We start from the raw sequence: 23,574 nt of genomic DNA on the forward strand, positions 1-23,574 counted from the left end.
TTATGTGCTTACAGTATATATTAGCAAACAGTTTGGATTATTTGTATTATTTTGTAATGCAAAAATAATTTAATATAATTTATCATTTCTTATATTTAGATATATAATATAGTAAATGTTTAATAGACTTATATTATTCAACAATACACACACACACACACACACATACACACAGTATATTATCATAGTTATAATAAATATAATTTAGTATATGTGGTATTTATATGGTATTTTATTCTATTAAATTCTAATGTAAATTATATAACAACAATATTATAGTGGCATTTAATTTTCTAACAATATTTTAAATTTAATTTAACACTGGAATATATTTTTATAAGTATTTGAACATTAGATCACAAACAATAACTTTATGATAACTGAACACATGGTTAACATTTTTGCCTAAAAAGGTATCTCCCATACAATGTTGTGAATATATTTATATTATTCCTGAGTTCATATAAAAATTATGCTTCAATTTGACCGTATAATGTATAGTATAAAACATTTTTTTGTATTGTATGATAAATCATAATAAAACATATATTTTATATTAACTGATAACTGGGCGAGAATTGAGTTTCTGGTTCGTACAACATCTTAATATTCAAGTATAGTATTGATAAATGAAGAGTCGATTGCATTTATAATCAGATTCCTCAACAAAATTTTATATAACACTATATATAATACTATTCTAGTTATATAATAATTAAACAAATGGTAGTACATATGGCACACAAATGAAAGACCAAAAAAGCAGTTGTAGTTAAAACAGTAATGTATTTGTTGAGTAATATTTACTTTTTGCTATCATTTCTTCGCTCATAATGTGTACTAATCGACGGATTTCTGCTGTGATCTGACGATGAAATGTTGAGTGAATTGTTTGCAATGATTGGCCATTGAGTGGTATCAGGTGTTGCACTCGGCGTACGAGACATAAGTGCCGGAGATAGCGGTACATCAAAGTTGACGTGCAATCGATCCAAATTTCGTTGAAGAGATCGACTGGTTGTTGATATCTCATCCATGACTGCATCCCTGTCCCCTTCAAATACCATACGCGGAAAACAACATAATACCCGTCTGAAAGCTGTCTTAAACTCTTTGTTAAGATATGCATATATGGCTGGATTGAGAGCACTGATGCAAAATAAAATTTAAATTAAATATCAATTTATTTTACTTATTTTTTATACACTTATATTATTTACAAAATAATAATAATAATAAACATTAATAGCTATCATAAAGGAATTATAGTGTTGACGGTAGTAATGATGTAATAATAATAATAATAATAATAATGGATAAGCATTTGGATGAAAAAATAAAATTTAAAACTGTCTTTAGTTTTGCACATACCTATTAATATAGCCCAACCATGTAATGCCAGTTCGCGTCTCATAACTGATATCACAATATACACAATAAGCTGATATTACATACATTATAAAGAATGGCAGCCTATTGTACAATATAAGACATAAACACATTAACTTTATTACCAAATTTAAATTTATTAGATAATAATGTATAATACTATATATTGTCTATTATTATACTTTGTGTGAATATTATATACTATTAACTAAATTTTAATATAATAACCAAACATTATCTAAAGCTATTTTAGATAGTTTTGTGGTAAATAATAAAAAGTTTTAAAAATACAAAATAATGATAAAATTAAATTAAATAAATCTCTTAACTTAACGTAATTCTTTCAGATTGAAAAAATATCACTTAAATAGCTTTAAATTATAAATGAATATATTTTTATATATTTATATTAAATAATATCAATATTATATTGTATAATAAATGATAATAAATATATGATTAATAATACCTAACAATAAATTTGAATACAAGTGATACATACCAGCAAAGACAGAATACACCCATAACTATACCGAGAGTACGGATGGCTTTCGTATCAGTGATTAATTGTTTGGTTCGTCGTCTAAGACTACGCTCGACGTGTCGTTTGGCGTCAAACGTGTCTGAGTTGGCGGAAGTGGCGTCCGATTCACAAAGTAAGCCATTCTGTTGTAATGAAAGCTCCAATTGTTTGATTTCACGCGACTGCTTCTCGGCCACCAATAAAATACGGAAATATACGTAAAACATTATAGGAAGCGGTAGATAAAAGGAGGTTAACGATGACACCAATGCATACACGCGGTTCACCTGTCGTTTAATTGTTTTATACAAAATGTCGTTTAAAATATGTTTAGTTTATAAACTGACTTTTAGTTATAAAAATATTTTAACAGAACATACCTTAAGTGAACAGTCGGAAACATCTGTCATTAGGAAGATATTTGTTATCTTTTCTGAGTGATACCAACCCGTGAAGATTGGGATGAATGATATAGCGGCTGAACAAAACCAGATGATTGATATACAACAAAATAGTCGACGTTTGCTTATGTATGTCCGGTATCGAAGTGGACGAGTTATGGCCCAAAATCTATTAAAGTTTTTTTCATTATTTTGTTTGTTTTGTTTGTATAAATTTATATACTGTATAATAATTATAGTTTATTAATATAGAAATTTATTTTATTAAATCAATAATTTTTTTACTAAAATTAAACTATCTAAATATGAAATATCAAAATTATTCATATATTAAATAAATAATTTCTAAGTTTGATAAAATATACAGTATATTCAACAATAGTATAAAAATAACTTTTACATAAAATTATTTCTAATTTATTCATAATTTTATATTTAATGTAAAAAATATATACTATGCCTTAGGTAACACTTAAATTACAATTAACATAACATATGTAATCTCTGTGTAGATTCTCTCACTTCAATTAAATCAAATTTTCCACACAATTTAACGATTAAACTCTTAAATATAATAATTAATTTTAAATAAAATGTTTATAACTTGAAGCATATTAATTTCTGTGTGAATAAATTTAAAATACTGTAATAAATTAATAAATATAAAAGTAAATACAGTATATGATTTTAGTTAATAAATTATAACATAAACTGTATGTCAATTACTATATAAACCAATCTATTAGACAATCATTTCACTAGTATTATACAACATATGTAGTTTTGATAATATTAAATATAACATCAAATTTTGATTTTTTTTTTAAAATATCGTTATAAATACGTATGTGTGTATGTGTGTATGTGTGTATGTGTGTATGTGTGTATGTGTGTATGTGTGTATGTGTGTATGTGTGTATGTGTGTATGTGTGTATGTGTGTATGTGTGTATGTGTGTATGTGTGTATGTGTGTATGTGTGTATGTGTGTATGTGTGTATGTGTGTATGTGTGTATGTGTGTATGTGTGTATGTGTGTATGTGTGTATGTGTGTATGTGTGTATGTGTGTATGTGTGTATGTGTGTATGTGTGTATGTGTGTATGTGTGTATGTGTGTATGTGTGTATGTGTGTATGTGTGTATGTGTGTATGTGTGTATGTGTGTATGTGTGTATGTGTGTATGTGTGTATGTGTGTATGTGTGTATGTGTGTATGTGTGTATGTGTGTATGTGTGTATGTGTGTATGTGTGTATGTGTGTATGTGTGTATGTGTGTATGTGTGTATGTGTGTATGTGTGTGTATGTGTGTATGTGTGTATGTGTGTATGTGTGTATGTGTGTATGTGTGTATGTGTGTATGTGTGTATGTGTGTATGTGTGTATGTGTGTATGTGTGTATGTGTGTATGTGTGTATGTGTGTGTGTATGTGTGTATGTGTGTATGTATGTGTGTATGTGTGTATGTGTGTATGTGTGTATGTGTGTATGTGTGTATGTGTGTATGTGTGTATGTGTGTATGTGTGTATGTGTGTATGTGTGTATGTGTGTATGTGTGTATGTGTGTATGTGTGTATGTGTGTATGTGTGTATGTGTGTATGTGTGTATGTGTGTATGTGTGTATGTGTGTATGTGTGTATGTGTGTATGTGTGTATGTGTGTATGTGTGTATGTGTGTATGTGTGTATGTGTGTATGTGTGTATGTGTGTATGTGTGTATGTGTGTATGTGTGTATGTGTGTATGTGTGTATGTGTGTATGTGTGTATGTGTGTATGTGTGTATGTGTGTATGTGTATGATATGTATAATTATATAATAATTGTGAATATGTTGATTAGTATTTGGCCCATAATGTTCATCATATAAGTTATTTAACCCATTCAAACCATCTGAAACATTTGCAAATATATTTAAACAAAACTTAAAGTTATTGACGATTTCGTCTGGCAATGCTAGTCTTACTTTTTTCAACTGATTTTATATAAAAATTACTTTTCATATATAATATATCTATAGTTTGTTTGATTTAAAATAAATATTCTTTATACATAAATTTAAAAATTTAATGTATAATCATATCTTATTATATAATAGCAAAGATATTCATTAAAAATATTAAACAAATACTTTTTATGTGATAGTTTTATTTGCTTAGTTGTCGCTATAAAATATTATTATTTTTTATCAAAGCTCTCTTTCTCAATATTATAATGCTTTCTCTTTAATATTTAATTATAACAAAAATAATTAATTATCTAAGTAAATATATATATATATATTTTTGTTTGATTTTGTATTTTTAGATAAAAATTTAGTACTATTGTATATTTATGATAAATATTTATTACTTCAATCAATATTTTTTATTTAATTAATCAAATTATAATTTTGCTTAGATTTAGCAAATAAATGAAAAATGAAAATACGTTACATTACAAAAAGTTAACTATTTTGAAATATTGAAAATGAACTAATATTTTATTGATAAAAATATAATGTTAGTTATCAACAACAAACATTTTTAACAATGATATTAGTAAACTAATGATAATATAAATGAATAATAGTAAAAAATCATTGTTAACAGATATAAATCTGAAAATTTACTGATTTAATGTTAGTTTGCATTTTGTCGATAATATTAGAGTTTAATTGAAAATTTCTAACAAAATAGGAAATAGATTTCCGATTATAAGCCAACATTAGTATAACATATTAGAGTTTATATTGAAAGTTAAAAATGTTATTAAAACTGTTTAAATATTGAATTATCACATCAGTGAATTGTTTTTAAAAAAATAGATTAAACATTAATAGCAAAATAGTAAAATATAAATATAGTCAATAAAAATATTAATATTTTTATAAAATAAAAATGAATGAAAATTTTTCTTATTTTTATTGTATTTTAAATATTGTAATAAAAAGTCTATTTTAGACTTAAATTAAATTACATTGTAATTACAAAAATTATATATTTAATTTATAAAGATTGCATTTTTAAATTTCAAGGTTGACATTTATTTTATTATATTAGATAAAAAGCTATATTAATTTATTATATTTAATTTTTATACAATATAAAAAAATTATCATTAGATTCTTACAAATTTTAATACATGAATATATTTTTAAAAAGTTATTATTGTTATTAAAATTGCAAAATATTTCAATATTTAATATCAAATTTTTAAATATTTAACCCTCGAGAATTTTTTGATAATAAAGTATATTTAATGTCTATATTTTATGACACAATTGCCATATAGTGATGTTTATATACAAAATATTTTGTTCATACGATATGTTTAGTAATAATATATCTAATATTGAATAGATAAAGTAAATACAGCATATTATAATAATATAACTTATATTACATCATTATACAAATTTTAATAACTTTTGATTAGAAATATTGTATTGTAATTGTCTAACATTTTGTGAATTAATAGATGTTCAACATTTTTTACTGATTTATTTTTATTATTAACACAATGTCTTGAAGATAGTTATTTTTAAAATTTTATTTTTATTTATTTGAAATTTTTTAATAAACAAAATAACAAATAATGTAATAATAATTTTAATGATTCATACATGAAAAGCTTTATCTTTGAAATTCAATATATTGTAAAATAAAATATTTTATCTATTGATATCAATCATTAATAACAATATTATGATTAATGAAAATCTATTATCTAGTATCTAAATCAAACAAATATTTAATAAATAGACATTATTTTCTTTAGTTAACTATAATATAACGATTATTTAATTATATAAATTTTAACTAATCAATGGTATAAATGTTTGGTGTTAACAAAATTTAATTAAAGGTATAGCATATATTGAAATGATTTGTAATAATACAATTGAGTGGTTATTACTGACGAAATTTTTTTTCAATTGTTACTTAATATGTCCTTCAATAAGTTAAAGTCCCAATTAAAACACTTTCTATACCTATAATACAATACAATAATAAAGTATACAATATTATATTCAGTATAAATACTTATATAATTTTTAATCTCTAGTATACATATATAATATTATTAAAGCTATTATTACTAGTAATATAATTACTATATACTATTAAAAATTATAATAAAAAATTATATTATTCATTATAATTTACAGTACATATTAAATTACATATTATTTATTAGTATTGACAATGTTAGTGATTGTAATTATAATGTATTTTTGGTGTATTATTATATAAATTAAAAACTATTAAAGATAATTTTTTTTGATAAGTGTTTTTATGTTTTCAGAAAATTTGAGAATACAATTGTCGAGATATTAACCGTGAAATACTAGATGATAGTATTAGATGTTAGTGTATATCATTATAATAGTACAGTATATTGTAATTATTTTTAATATAAAAATAATATCTAAACAGTGGTGTGACATAAAAGAAAATATTATTAATATCATGACATTTATAAGACATTATGATTCCTGATATATTAATTATTATAAATTAGTTTATATTCAAACATTAGTTAAACTAATGTTTTTGCTTAGAAAAGGAAAACATTAATGTCTTTTAATGCATTCAATACGTTAAGTAATAGTGTTGTGTAAAAATTGAATGAGAAATCCATAGGATTTTGATATATAAATGATTGGTTCAGTTAAACGGACACTGATATCATCAACAAATTTATTGTTGTTTGCAAAGTGTGAGTAAATTGCTTATAGATTGTCAGGGATTATACTGATGAGTGACATCACTAAATCATTTAATTCAATCAATAAAAATGTCTATTTTATAAATAATTATATAAATACAATATATTATTATAATTATATTTTATTGAAATAAGTTTATTTAATTATTTAATATAGTGTTTACTTTTTTATTTAATACTGTAAATGATTGCTAATATTTTTGTATAATTTTATTTTTGTTAAGATTTCAATTATTTATAAAACAATATATTATATTATTTCTAGAATTTTATGATTTTAAAAATTATATTTGTGGTTAACTTAATAATTCAAGTTAGCGTCAAAAATATCTAAGATATCCTAAACTATTAATTATATAATGTTTCACATATTTTGACATTAAATTTCTTTTACAATCACATCTTAAATCTAAATATATAAAATTAACAATAGATTTTTAAATAGTATTAAAAATTAATTTACTATCAATAGTCAACTATTAAATTTTTATTTATTTTAATTTTTTATTTAATTTAAAATATTATTTAAATATTTTTAGGTAGTAAATTTTACTATTTAACTAAAGTACAAACACAATAACATTTACATATAATATTTTCTAAATAAATAATTAAAATAAAATGTTATTTATTTGTCTTATTTAAGCATACAATTGAATTAAAATAAAATTTGTCAAATAAATATATTAAACATCTGAAAAATGTGTCAAAACTAGACATTTCAAAATTTGTCAACTATTGTAAAAATATAGGGTTTTTAATAACACTAAAAATCAAATTATGTTTTTTCTAATATATCTCAAAAATTCTTGTGTCATGTTTTCAAAAAAGTCAAGAATTTGAAACTTTTATTTTTTTAATGATTTAAACTTTCAATATACTGTCAGTTACATAGAGAGAGAGAGAGAGAGAGAGAGAGAGAGCTCAAGATAAACTTATCTCATATCATGATGTTTACTGTTATTTATTGTTAATCTATAGTTTATATACGGTATATATTTTGCTATTTATTTTATATATAGTTTTAAGAAAACTGTTTTATATAAATATATAAAGATTGTTGATTTTTTCAGTTTGAAATTAAAAGAATGTCTAATAAAATCAATAAACTTTTATAATATTAAAGTAATAAATACAAGTGTTATTTAATAGCGAAACCTATGAAATTTTGTTATAACATTTTAAAGTAGCCAGTGTTTAAAATTGCTATACTAATAAAATTTTTATTATTTTTTTTAAATCTTAAAACTATACAGTAATATACAGTTTCTTATTATGTTATTTGAAAAAACTTTTGAATTCTTATTATATTATAATAATCTTTGGATAACAAAAGCTTATTAAATAAAAAATATGTACTTAAATACATATATGTATTGTATTTGTTAAACGCAAAAATTTATATGTATTTAAATGCATGTTGACAATGTCATTATATTAATATAATTTTGATTTATTGGACAAACTTTTGATATCATTGTTTTATACTTATTGCCTTATTTCCGACAAATCTTCATTAAAAATAAATCATTATATTTTATACGTTTATGTGTTGAAAAAATATTTTAATATAAGTTTTAGTTTAAAATTAAATGATTTAAAACACTGAAAATAGATTACAAATTTTACGCTTAAATAAATTCAAACATTAATTTATAAAAATTTAGACCAAATTAATGGAATGTAACCATTTTTATTAAGTTTTATCAGGAAATATCTCAATATCTCATTAAATTAATATCAGATTTTTACTATTTTTCAAATCATGTTATATATCAAAATTATAATTATAATAATAAAGAGTTATATGAATCTAAATTATTCCAATTTTATTTTATATTACTCACTGAATAATATATGAATTTTTAAAAATTTATTTTATATTACACATGAGTATTATCTTAATATTTAAAATAAATAGTGGAATTTTATTAAGTAAATCTCAATACTTAATTATGTAAGGATAATATTGATATAATATGTTTGAAAAATAATACTTTTAAAACAGTATATAAAAAATATACAGTATATACAGTATATAGAGATATACTGAGTATTTTTACAAGTATAATATTAGCATTAATTTATACATAAAACAAAAATAATTTTTGTACTAAAATTTTAAAATAATAATCGAGTTGATAATGCTAGATAGCATTGTAAGAAACAACTTCTATTAAATATATTTTATTATTGTGTAATAACTGTTTATTTGTTATCAGAATGTGTTAATTATTATAAGATTTATTCATAGATTTAACGATAACTAAATCATTGACTTGTGATGATATAAACATCATAATCATCCCTACAGTTATCAATTGTGTCCAACAAATTCAACTTTATAATGACAAATCGATTTATAATAAATTTTTAAAGATTTATTAATATTAATTATGTTCTATTGATATTTATTTTCAACTAATTTTGTTAACTTTGCTAAATATTATATCGAAACATATAAATTATATAATATCTCATTTTGATAGTTATAAAATAACTTAATTAATTATTAATTGTAAAATATACTGTAGCTATTAAAACGTGTTTTCTTGACATATGCTATTAATTTTGAATTCTTGTGTGATATATGCTATGTATATGTATATCTGCTATTAAAATAGTCAAAATGGCCGACAGTTATACAGTTATTTTTAAAAATTTTGAGTGAAATTATAAATAATTATGTATAGTCTAATATAAATATAATAACTCATAATAACTAACTTATTTTATCAATGATTACTTTGGGTATAATATTATAATACTTAAACAATGAATATTTTATTTATAATGATTCTTACAGACTATTGAATATAATGACTAGTGTATTGATTTTTATACTCTATTAAATAGTTGTTATAATAGTTGCTAAAAAACGTCAAATAGTTGTTAAAATAGTTATTTAAACTGTATTAAATAGTTGTATATAATTGCCAAAAAAGCCAAATAGTTATTGAAATAGTTATTTATTTTCTTATAAATATTTCAACTGATATATAATTTACTTGTTTTCAGCATATTTACAAAAATGATTTATATAAATAAACTAAATATTTCTATTGTTAAAAAAGTAATATGAGTTGATAACAGTTTACACATTTTATATAATTTATATAACTATTACTTTTTGTTTTTACATATATTTGAGCAATATTTTACAATTTAATGCTTATATTTTTCAAAATAAATGAAATAGTTATTTATAAGTTTTTATAGTTGCCAACCTAACAAATAGTTATTTATAGTTATAATAAAATTTCGGAAATAGCGTCCACTGGTCAAGTTCGGTGGACATACTAAGTCCCAGTTATAAGCGTTAAACCGACAAAATAATTTTTTTAGTTGGAAATCAAGACACTAATAATGACTATAAAAACTAATTTATGTCTTCAAAGTTTGTTTCTGGTAATCATATATAGCATTCTCACTGGTTTTATATAGAAATATAATTTTTTTGATTATTGTAATTTTACGTACAAAACTCTATGTATTTATACAACACTATTACATAACAATTGTAATTACAATAATCTTAATTTTACTAAATTAAATCTTTAAGACTAAAAATTATAACCAACATTAAAATGTCAAATGTTATAGTTAGTCCATGGTACTTTTTTATTGTTGATTATTTATCAAATTTTTAAAATCATTATTAATCTATTGTTAGTTATTCTACTTTGTACTGATTTGTGTGCGTTTTCAACCACACCATATCGATATTGTAAAAACAATTCAAAATCTTATTAAAATAATATTTTTTCACAAATATTAACAAATAATTGCAATTCATATTCGATAGTTATATTGAATATTGTATTGAATAATTAAATGTAATGAAAATCAAAGAATATTAAACTATTAATTAATATATAAATTTAAGTGTAGTTTGTCTGTAAATGCTTTCTATGATTTTCAATTGGTTTATACTGTATTAATAATGGCATAAAAATACTTTCAATTTATTATAGTAATATTCTATACTTTACATTTTACTATTATTACCGTAAGGTATATGGCAATTGAAAATACTATATATTAACAAAAAATAATATTGTAATATTATACTATTTTTATTGACCTTATTTACTGATATCGACACAACTTTTTTCTATGTGATTAGATATATAAAGACTAATCCAGTGAAACCAATTGATTTTTTATACAGTATATACTATGCCATCATATATTTAGGCAATCAATTGACAACCGTTAAGTAGACTAATGTTAAGAGCCATATCACATACGTTATGCCGTATTTTGCTTTTTATTGATTACTTATTTTCTGTCTTAAAATTTAAAGATTTGTCATCACAGACATAGCATTGTATCTGAACAACGATTTAAACGTTTATCATTTGTTTTTGTGACCAAAATATTATATATGACTTTTTATTTGAGTAAAATTTAACAATTTTCTCTTTGAATGCATCACTCATTTTAAATACAAACTTATAACAGATTAAATGTTAGTCTATTATTGTGTTCAACACTTCATAAAAGATTTTTCAAAGCAATGTCCAAAAAAAGATCATTTATTATTCGTTTCATTCATTTTTCAATATCACTGGTTGTTATCAAGTTTCCGTAAATATCGTATTTGATGTCATTATAATGTAAGATAAAATGTGATTAAAATAAAATTTTATATATAAATTTACAAGCATGATTTAGTAAATGTGAAATTAAATTTATATACAACTATAAAATGTTTAGTACTGTATATAAAGTGTAACAGTGTGTAATCATATTATATATAATAATATAACTCATATACCGATAATATTACACATTAGGTGTCGTTAAAATAAAAGATTAAAACTTTTAGACAATTTTTTAGTATTTTTCCGTCTAAATCAACAATTTTTGTAATTTACATAAAAATTAATTAGTTGTGTAATAAAACCTTTTTTATAATACAAATATAGGCTTAAGTTTTTCCTTGAGTTTAAACAATCGACATTCACTTGGATTTTCCCATAAGTTGTCTTTGATTTTAACATTAAATAAAATACTGTATTTTATTGATAATTTAATTACAGTGTTGTTTCTACATTACAATTGTTTATATAATAACACTACTATACTGTATTAGTATACGTTATATGTATATATATAGTTATTGAGTGTACTTATTTAATCATAATTATGTCAATTGTTTTAAAATTATAATTTATACCAAATTTACATTATTTACATTAATTTTTATAAACATATATAATTATTTAAGAAAATAATTAAAATAAATTTATAAACTATGGGGAAGTATTTAGTACTTAGTACTATAGTATTTAGTATTTAGTATTACAACAATTAAGATATTATAATAATGCAGACTAGAAATTTATTAATTTAAATAAAGTACTTTATTTTATACAGTAGTTAGATATAGGCAAATATATATTTCCCTAAGAAAAATTCTAGAAAATTTCTATAGAAAGGTTTGTCAAAATATTAAATGAATAATATTGTGATGTATTGTTTTATATTGTGTTAAAACAAATTTTGGCCATTTAGTTTTTACTGTTACTTAATAAAATGACTTAATTTTATGATCAAACAATTAAAGAAAATTCATAAATAATTTAAACAAAATATTTTGCGGAAACAAATTAAAATTTAATTAAATTTTTTTATTTTTGTTTTTAAAATTTATTAATATATTATTCTATAAATATTCGCATATACAGGTATTTTATTTAATTATTGATTCATAATATACACTACACTACTATACAATTAATATTCCTATATATATATAATTAATAAATTTATATTAATATCAATATAAATTTTTTAAAATTTTATTTATAATTAAATTATTTTACAAATTTCTGTTTTTGTAAACTCTATTATTGCTAATAACGTGAAAACTTTTTATATTTTGTATAAATTGATAACAAAATTGTAGTTTTAATGTTTTTGAAGCATAAAATAGTACTTATAAATAAATATATTATTATACATTAGTAAATATTAATATCATAGAATAATAATAATATTTATATACTGTATAATAGTATTTTTCATATCATTAGTATGTGATGCATAAAATTGCAATTATTTTTAACGATACTATTTTCATGTTTACGATATTTAAGCTAAAATTTGAATACAAATAATCAATTTTTACTAAATTTTGTGTTTATAGAGAATCAAAAGATACCAATTAAAAAAATAATATATCAAACAATCTGTAAATGAAATAAATTTCAAATTAGATATTTTATTTTAGAAAATATGTAATATCATATATTGAATAAATAAAGTGTTTAATATGTTAATAGCACAATGATTTTAAAAAATAAAATTTATTTTAATTTTAATAGTAATTAGTAGTAAAATTTCGTATAACATTACTTGATTAATAAACATACCATTAATATTAATATAAACTTTATGATACATTATATATTTTGTATGTTATATTTTGTCGACCAATTTGTGTTTTAAAATTATAATAGTTTCTAATATATGATAAATATTTTCAAATATTAAATATAATTTAAATAGATTTACTTATTTTAACGATCTATTATATCTATATTGATGTTACTATTATAATTATACGGTATATTTTATAAATAAAACTGTTATAGTTATCTTATTTAAAAAAATATTCTACTGTATATATATATATACATAATACAGAATTAATTTGTATTATTGCTATAAATGCTGGAAAACAAATCTGTGTGTTTGCTATAGTTATACTATAGATTTGTTATTTGATAATATATTATAGACTGTATAATGTATATACAGGTATTATTGTATATATATATTTAAAAAAGATAAATAAGAATAGATACTGTATATATCATTCAGTATATATACAGTATGTCTATATATTCAGTATAGAAATACAAATGATATATACTTCTATCATATCTCAATAGATTTGTTTATTTTGTAAAACCAAATTAAGTAAATATCTTTTTTCAACATTATTTGTATTTATTTTTTTGCAAAAATCTTTAAATTGTTTTGAAATGGCTTTAAAAAACATTTAACTAAAAAAATTAAAATTAAATACATTGTTGATAAAAATATTTTTAATTAATTATTTAAGCTGTGCAATATTTAAAACATTTATATATTTGACTACTATTATAATAGATAAATAATCTGTGATTAAATATACTGTAATATAACAATCATCGTAATGATAAAACAATAACAATAACAAACATGATTTTTAATAACTGTTTTGTAGGAGTTATCTAATAATTCTCATATAATATATAGGAAATTAATATCTAAATACAGTATATGTTAATATTTTATTTTTCTATTGGTTAAATATACACAATAAAAAATGTATTTATACAAATACTAATGTATAATAAAAACTTACTGTGTTTATAAAACAAATCAACATTTTTATATTATAAATAATATATGATAAAAAAATTAAAATCCAATACAAAAATTATCATAATATTTACAATCTGAAAATCAAAACATATTTTTCAAAAAATAAATTTAAAAACATATAAACAGTAAAAATGTTTTCAAATTTTAAATCAGTGAGAAATACATTGTATACATACTGTATATACAATATACAGTATAACTAACTTTAATGTAATGCTTTACATCTACATAAAAATATGCCTCAGCTTTACTTATTATTTTTATAATTTAATAAAAATGCTGATATAGTATATCAATAATACAAAATACTTGTTATTTAAATTACATTATATTTATATGAAAAACAAATAGAAGAACTAGTAGTAGTAAATAAAGTATAAATATTATAATATATATAACTAATATTTATTTAATAGTTTAATGTAAAAATATAAGTTCAAAATTTTATTATATAATATATTGATAGAAATATACTAATATTTGTGAATATGTATATATAATAAATGTGAGAATATTAATTCATTAATTCAACAAAAACACTGTTTTATTTTATTTTAATATACTGTACATCATATATAGTATTTGTTTCAATTTTTAATCCACTAAAACATCGATTTATTATTATTATTACATAAAGAGAATTGAGCCTTACTTTACACTATTTAAAAAACATTACCTGTAATATCAGTCCTATAAATATTATTACACTATAGAAGTTTACTTGATGTGCAAATTTGAAAACATATTTTTAAAAATATTGCTTTTATTTTTTATATAATAAATATTTAATACACAATTCAGTATAAGAGTATATAAAAATTTCATATTATAAGCAAAAGATAAAATAAAATATTATACATAAAATCAGTGTTTACTTAAATCTTTTAATTTATTAGTAAATTATTTTAAATATTAATTATATAATTTTATTATTGAAAATTTGAAAATTTAGATTATAACTCATTCTTTTTAATGTAAAATTATAATAATTTTATCAAAAATAAATTATTGAAAATAATTATACTAATTACCATGTTTAAATAATTAATGTACTCTAAATGTAAATGTATGTAATTTTTAATTATTTAGTTTACACTATTTTGTTATGATTTGTTAATTTTTTAAATGAAAAACAATTGATAAATAATAATTATAGATATCATCAAATAGTTACAGTATATATTTCACGTTTATGTAATATTGAGATACGTTAAGATAAATTTAAAAATATAAATATTTGCAAATCAATAATAATTGAATATCAGAAAAAAACTAATTTATAGTATGATTATTTACAGTGATTTACTATAATATAATATAATATCTACAGTACATATGATACATCAATATCAATAACTAAATGTATGGTACTATACAGTTGCCTAATCAATTAACATCTCAATTTATTATAACAATGTATTATTTAACTTACCTTTTAATTTGTAAAATCGCAAATTATAATCAAATATAATATATTTATAGTAGACATTTATAGAACAGTTTACTACAGTAGTATTATTGTATCTACATTTATATATATTAATTTTATTTAACAAAAATTTAAATTATAATAATAAAAAATATCTATTAATAGTTATATAAGTAGAGTAAATTAATACATAAGTTATTCATTAGTAATCTGGTGTATGTGTTAATTAACAAACACGTTCAATGTTTTCAATGTATTCAATCTATTTTAATTATTACCAAATGAATTAAATGTTTAATTAGCAAAATTAACTCAATGACAACTGAGCTAATGTTATGACATAAACAATACATTGAATGTTAATTGTCAAAGTGTTACACAAAAATATTTATTATTAAAAATAAAGTTTACTCATTAATTCTAATGAATTTTAAAAACATTTTACAAATTAAATAAATTAAGTACAATAATAAATAACTTTAAAAATAAAAAATAGTAATTTTTATTTTATAAACATTTCACGATTTTTTTTATAAATTAATAATATTAGATTTATATACTAGTTATAATTTTAAACTATAATTTTATGTAATGTTAACAATTGAAATTAAATAAATTAAAGTATTTTTAAGACTATTTATGGGAAGACTATTATATATTTGCTTTACTATCAAACTAACAAAAAAATAGATTAGAAACAATTAATGGCACTTAAACTGTGAATTTATTTGTCAGTTGAGCTGTAGTTATAAACTATTTTTTTATTTGATATATTGATAAATTTGATTTGAAAAATATAAATCTTGTTCTCAATAATAGATAAAATAAAATTATTTCCAACAATAATAAATGATAAGTGATAAACGATAAGACAATCAAATAATAGTTTGTTACAAACAACATAAAGATTTATTATATTTCCAAATGTCTGTTAACACCAAATTGGATCATTAAACACATCATAACTATTAAATAAAAATATTAATTTTTATTTGAAAAATTAAATACTCTTTAGAGATATGTTTTGTTAATTTTAGTAACAGTTTGAAAACTATAAATTATTATAGTTAATAATATATATATAGTATACAATATCTATGGGTATAATATTGCTAAATAATTATGATATACATTGTATAATATTATTATATAAAAATGAGATTAAGTTTTTACATAACTACTACTAATAATAATACAGTAATAAGTAAGTACTGTATGACCTAATATTAATGATAATAATGTTTGTATATATTTGATTAACAAACCTATCAATAGCGACACAGCAAAGATGTAATATACTGGCCGTACAGCACATAACATCACAGGATATCCAGAAATGACAAGCAATGGTACCCCAGGGCCAGAACCGTATGAAATCATATATAATGGTAAATGGCATTACAAGACACGCCACTGTTATATCACTAAACGCCAAACTATGATAAAAATTAACATATTTATTATGGAAATTAATAACTTAATTAATACTCTTATAACTCTAAATAATACAATATTTTGAAAAACAATATTGATTAATGAAAAACTAGATTGTGAGCTAAAATTTACTTATTTTAATATATGTCAATTACTTATTTATATCTAAAAATTTTGTAATCTTATGGTATATAACAATTTCTAATAAATGTATATAAGATATATGACATACCTGGCCAATAATATATTGGTAACTGTTCTCATGCGATGAAACTTTGTGACCACAACAATGACAAGAACATTACCAACAATTGTCGTTATGATAATTAAAATACAAAGCAGTGCTCCAAACGAGCGAAACACTATCTCATATGTGGACACATCTTCTAGTAGGTGCTCCCTATCAAAGATCCTATTGAACCAGTTATGGTAGTGAATGTGATCCGCATTAATTGAGTTGGTTTTATCTAAGCTGTTATCAAACTCATAGAAAATTGAATCGTTGTTATCATTAATCAAATCATTTTGTGTAATCAATTCACTATTCATTGTTAAGTCTACAAAAAGTGATTGCATGTCTCACAATAAACTCAGATATTATTCATCGATATTTATATCTATAAAATACACAAATGTATAGATATATACAAAAAACAGTATATTAACAATGATTCGTAAATATTATGCGATGTTTTACTGATAAAAACTTTTTCCTGTTTGAAAAAAACATATTATAAAAAAATAGGAGAAACGGATCTAACGAGTGCCACATCGGACTTAGGGATCGGAGTGAACATCGATGAACACTTTAGGATCACTTCAACTATTCCTAAAACAACTGTTTCCTAATTTATTTAAGTATTATTTACTTTATTACTGAACTTTCTTTTTTTATAACACTCTTCTAAGCAATAAAACTCATTCACACACTGATGTGTCGGCAAAATTCAAGACAACTTTTGCTATACAACCGAAATCTGTTTGTCAAATGAGTTGATTACAGTATATTACAGACAGAGTTATATATGTTTTGATGCACAGACACATACACTCTATCTAACCATTCTTTCTATTAGAATATAGGAATTCTATGGCACAGTATTCTGGTATCTAAGCGCTTGAATCTCACAGAATCTGACAGTTTATTAAGTGATGTCATGACTGAGCATAGGATACCCCCTAATGTTAAAACAATGAATTAAATGATTGGATTTTTGTAATGATTTTTAAACATTACACTAAAAACTTTTTCTTTCTTTCTTTTGAATTATGATTTTGGCTATACATCCAAGCAATTAATTCATAGATATATTATATTTATATATAATATTTATATACAACTAATATTTTTTGCATGAAATTTATAATAAATTCAATGTAAGATTTCATCATTAGTTTGTTTTGCCAAACAATGGAAAGAGGCGTTTCACTCTTTTTTGGCGTAAAATTTATTTTAGTTGGTTTTATAACTTAATCAACATTCCTATTATAATACTACAGCAGATATAATAGATATTTGTGAACAAATGATAAAATATTAGTCACAGAGAAAAAGCACATAAACAATACATCAAAAAAGTTTTGAAAACGTTATTTTGAAATAGTCTATTGAAAAACTTGACTTTAATGCACAATTGAGTGCCTTATGACAATAGGGTCTGTCTTTTAATAGATTTGCTTTTACTGGCACTCATAATGACCCACATTGTAGTGTCAAACTAGGCTTTTGCCAAAATAGTCTGTTCCCAGAATATAATGTGTGGGCTATAAATAGACAAACATTATTAGCAAAAGTCCCCTAAAGGGTTAAATTCCAAAATTTTTCGGCACATGTATGCATTGGTGTCGGCACTTTCTACACATATTTGAAATATCAATCAAACCTATCATAATTTAAGTGTCAATTTGAAAGTCAACACCGGTGTACACATGAGATATAGCCTACTATTTTCATTACAGTATATGTTTTTCTCATTAGTTGAATAGTGCGGTCAATATTTGAAAATTGCTAAATACTACATACCTTATATTGTATTACATCTTACTATAGTATTATTGTTACTGTACTGTACTCTCAAGTATTTTTATGAATGACTTGTTTTATAACAAACCAAACATCCGAAACAATTTTTAAATCAATTAATTCATAGATACGATGTATTATTAATAACAATTATGTTAATACAACCTATATTTTTTTAATTTCGTTTTATTTGATTAATAAGTTATTAGTTTAATATATTTATTGAATTCATTATATGAAATTTGATATGATATATATAAATATTATCTATTATATTTGTATAATTATGAAGTAAATGCTTTTTTAATTTAATAAATTAAAAATAAATTATGAAAATAAGAGATCACAGCTTTTGTAATAAAATTAATGATTTACAATAAGTCTTCAATAATTGTTATTATAAATTATATCAAAATATAAAAATTAAAAGTATTAATAAAACTTGATTAAAAAGACATTTGAAGTGTCCTCTTATTAACTTATATTAAATCTAAACGTATATTAAGTCGACTTGATTTTAGATAACGGGGTTCTTATGTCTAATCAGTGTTGAGGTCGTCCTCGTAGTGATCCCGCAAATGTGCAAATAATTGTGCAATAAAATTGGTGGCAGAGATATAATCTCTTAGTAATAGGTAATCTCTCAAATTACGAAGTGATACTTCATTGACATCCCGATACTGATGAGACATAACGTTCCTCAAGATATCAGTGTTTGGCTGTATATTCTTAATATACATTCCCAGTTGTATTTCACATAACAATTGAAATAAATTATCTTTGAATTCGTTGACCACATTGTTTTTGATGACCTCATCCAACATCACTTGTTCCAAACCAATGGCAAAATACTGAACGAACTGATATGCTTTAATAAACGACTCGTCCAACTATAATGTAATCATTCAAAATCATATAAATTCAATTTTTTTTATTTGTTTGATTTGTTGCTCAGTTAGCTAATCAAATATATGTGTGCTTACAGTCATTTGTTGAAACACTTGTTCAGAAGTGACCGGAATTTCTGGCAGCCATTCCTGACGATACGTTTTGACCCCTTCTTCAAACTCAGAGTCAGGAAATGTCTTATTGAGCTTTAATTGTAATAAATATAAAAATAATTGTAAATTAAATATTATTTTCAATAAATAAGTGATAGTTGTATTAAAATTTATTAAAATTATTATTTGAAATAAATTCAATAATAAGATAAAAGTAGTTTAAAATTAGTCTTACAATTTTTATTAATATTTTTATAATGAAAATTAATTATAGCAAAAAAAATATAATAAAAGCAATTCACTACTGCATACAAAAGTGCATATTTTATTTATTAAATTATATATAATGTAAGATAATTGAAAAAACAAATAATATGAAACTTACAAAAATTTCTTTGACTTGTTGGCCATGATTTCTGGCAACTTTGGCTCTACTCATGACATTACGTAATAGTTCTTTGACGGGAACCGGAGGCGCACCAGCAAAGTCTTTGTCAGGATTTATAGGATGTGTCGGCAGTCGACACGGTTTTACCCATTTTGGTGATAAACTTAATGATAGTTTATGAGATGTTAATGACGATGACTGTTGCGGAGGACTGTTCACTGATTGAGAGTCACTTCTTATAGGAGATGCCATTGAAATGTTTATCGATGAGAAAAATACTATTAATAGTGTTAAGAGTAAAACCAACTGTTGGTTGTGTTGAGAATGTCTTAAAACATCAAACTCTGTAAATTAAATTCAAAAATATAAGTTATTTTGCTATAAATTTAATTTATTATAATTTATTTTTTAAATAATAAATATTAAAATATATAAAATTTTTAGACTTTTAACATGTAATATAATATTGTTTAATACAAACAAAATTACATCTTAAAAGTTGTTTAACAAGATTTATAGCATAATATAATTATATATAAAACAAGTGATGACATACTTGACATTTGATGGAAAGGACAAGTGATATGACTAGTGATGAGGATTTGATGACACTTAACGATTGTGCGGTATATGAATGCTTGCATTTGAATGAATTTCGACGCATAACACATGTTCATCATTTTGTATCAATTATTACATCAGATTTATATACAGATTAGGTATTAATTTATCATTTGTTTCATCAATTTAATTGTAACAAAAATATTTATAAGAATAACAAAATATATAATTGTAAACACTTTTTTGTTTTATATAGTGTGATGACATAACTTGTACTCAAATTGGACTTTTTCACGACACAGTGCATGTGATAATGTGCTACAAGTATTGGCACCTGACTTATACCTGATTAGTGCTCACTTTCTCTCTCACTGTTTCTATATATCTGTGATAATAAAAGCAAATACTGGTATTACTTTAGTTAAAAATACTTTAAATACTTCAAAAATCCCCGGCAAAAGAAGTGGGGGCTTTAGGGAGGAGATTAGTGGCGAACCGGGAGTTACACCGATGCCATGACACGTACGCATTGCGCTCTAACTAATGTTACCCTCAAACAACCAGTTTTATACTACCGGTAAATATAATAATAATCATAATAATTATTATTATTATATACATGCAGTAATGTATATAATTGGCATCAATACGTCAATAGTATTTTAATTAAATGTATAACTAAGTAGATCTAAATAGCTTCTTATATTTATCCGATACAAACCATACTTTTTAATTTTGATGCAATAAAGTACTGTATAATCAAATGAAAATGATTTACTTTTTAATTTTATCATATATTTACAATTTTGAGTTGATCTATTGAATATATACTATATGATAAATTTATCTTTAAAATACTATACTGTAGTATAATTAACAAACTGTAGGTTGTTTTTGAATGTATGGCCAATAAATTATGAATTTCTAAACCCATAATGTATTGAAAGGGTTTTTAGATAAAAATGATTTACTTTAGACCACAGAACAGTCACTATTCCCAGTAGTCGTATAGACTTTAGTATAAATAAAGCAATGATTAAACACATAAACAATTTGAAATATTTATTAACATTTGACATTAGTATTATCAATAATATATGACAAACATTACAACAATGCATTTTCTTAAAATGCTTCAATTCTTATCATTAATGAATTAAAATTTATTAATCTATTTAAATAAAACTATTTATGTATTTAAAACATTCAAATCAATGAATTAATTTGTTTTAAATACACGTACATAGCATTGGTTGTATTGCTTAGATGTGATGAAATACATGTAACCCCTTGAATATGCCCTCAACACATGTTTTTTCTAATTTAACAATACTTTACCTAAAGTTATAAACTTTATTTTTTTTAAGTTAACATAACTTTATTCAATGATTTATATAACAAATTATAACTTATTTAATTTATGTCTATATAATATTTATATTTTATATAAATGTCATTGTTTTATTGTTAGATTGTTTTATGTTGAAAAATAAATGAATATTTGATTTGTATTTTCCCAGATAATCAAATAACAGTTTATTATACATTTATTATCATTAAATCAGACAATAATAATATTATGTTAGAGGACGGACTTATGAAAAATAAGTTATAATGCGTTGTTTAATAAATAAATAAATAAAAAATAAATAATTGTTTTGAATATACAATATGAAACTGTCTGTAATTGTGTAATAATGTATGTATTATTTTAACAATTTTAAGTAGTAACACAATATTTAATAAAACAAATTAACAATAAAATATTTTATAATACTATTACAGTATTATTATTATATGGATATTAAAATAGTCATATTTGGCAGTCGATTTATAATTATAATTTGTTAAATATATAATAATAATAAAGAAACTTCCTTTCATTCAAATCTAAAATTGTTTGATTAATTGTTATTTAATCAAACATAGGATACATTAAAATTATTATTCAAATCATGGTATTTGTCAAAAATTAGTTTCTATAATTAAATCCAGAAACAATCATATTTGGACTCTAATATCGTATACATTATTATTGATACTATTTGTAGTAATTTAAATAAAATTATTATGAAATTATATATATCATATATAAATATTATTTATGAATTATAATTATAAAAACAAATGAATTTTTAAATTAAATAAATTACAAATAAATTAGGCATAAGAGATCACAGATTTCATAATAATAATAAAAAATAATTTATGTTTTTTTCAATTTTTATAAATATAACATTAAATATTATGAGATAAATAACATAACATTTGGCGACAAAACATAAGCATAAAAATGCCATTGAATTTGTCCCATGAGTTAACATATTAAAGCCGAA

The 23,574-nt window shown here is 21.5% G+C and overlaps 2 protein-coding genes across 2 annotated transcripts; both read right to left on the reverse strand.

The window, feature by feature from the left end:
- Positions 1–803: 803 nt before the first annotated feature.
- Positions 804–17,814, reverse strand: LOC128964766 (beta-2 adrenergic receptor-like). The gene is made up of 6 exons (XM_054311403.1): positions 17,498–17,814; positions 17,097–17,267; positions 2,293–2,482; positions 1,892–2,199; positions 1,372–1,473; positions 804–1,149 (listed from the first exon to the last, which is right to left on the reverse strand). The coding sequence occupies exons 1-6, from the start codon at positions 17,812–17,814 to the stop codon at positions 804–806; spliced, it is 1,434 nt and encodes a 477-aa protein (XP_054167378.1).
- Positions 17,815–19,799: 1,985 nt separating this feature from the next.
- Positions 19,800–21,440, reverse strand: LOC128964638 (uncharacterized). The gene is made up of 4 exons (XM_054311269.1): positions 21,234–21,440; positions 20,675–21,021; positions 20,272–20,382; positions 19,800–20,178 (listed from the first exon to the last, which is right to left on the reverse strand). The coding sequence occupies exons 1-4, from the start codon at positions 21,355–21,357 to the stop codon at positions 19,828–19,830; spliced, it is 933 nt and encodes a 310-aa protein (XP_054167244.1). The 5' UTR covers positions 21,358–21,440; the 3' UTR covers positions 19,800–19,827.
- Between the last annotated feature and the right edge of the window lie 2,134 nt (positions 21,441–23,574).

The sequence above is a fragment of the Oppia nitens genome, unplaced genomic scaffold (assembly GCF_028296485.1).
Source record: "Oppia nitens isolate AA-2021 unplaced genomic scaffold, nextdenovo-longstitch-racon4-pilon3 scaffold9_pilon_pilon_pilon, whole genome shotgun sequence".
Classification (NCBI taxonomy): Eukaryota; Metazoa; Arthropoda; class Arachnida; order Sarcoptiformes; family Oppiidae; genus Oppia; species Oppia nitens.

Bases quoted from the DNA above. Each gene is read 5' to 3' on its own strand.
- LOC128964766 (XM_054311403.1), bottom strand. From the start codon at position 17,814: ATGAATAGTGAATTGATTACACAAAATGATTTGATTAATGATAACAAC. The intron at 17,268-17,497 runs GTATGTCATATA...TTTTTATCATAG, and splicing joins ACCAATATATTATTGGCCAG to TTTGGCGTTTAGTGATATAA. The intron at 2,483-17,096 runs GTTTGTTAATCA...AAACTTTAATAG, and splicing joins TGCTGTGTCGCTATTGATAG to ATTTTGGGCCATAACTCGTC.
- LOC128964638 (XM_054311269.1), bottom strand. From the start codon at position 21,357: ATGATGAACATGTGTTATGCGTCGAAATTCATTCAAATGCAAGCATTC. The intron at 21,022-21,233 runs GTATGTCATCAC...TTTAATTTACAG, and splicing joins TCCTTTCCATCAAATGTCAA to AGTTTGATGTTTTAAGACAT. The intron at 20,383-20,674 runs GTAAGTTTCATA...TTACAATTAAAG, and splicing joins AACAAGTCAAAGAAATTTTT to CTCAATAAGACATTTCCTGA.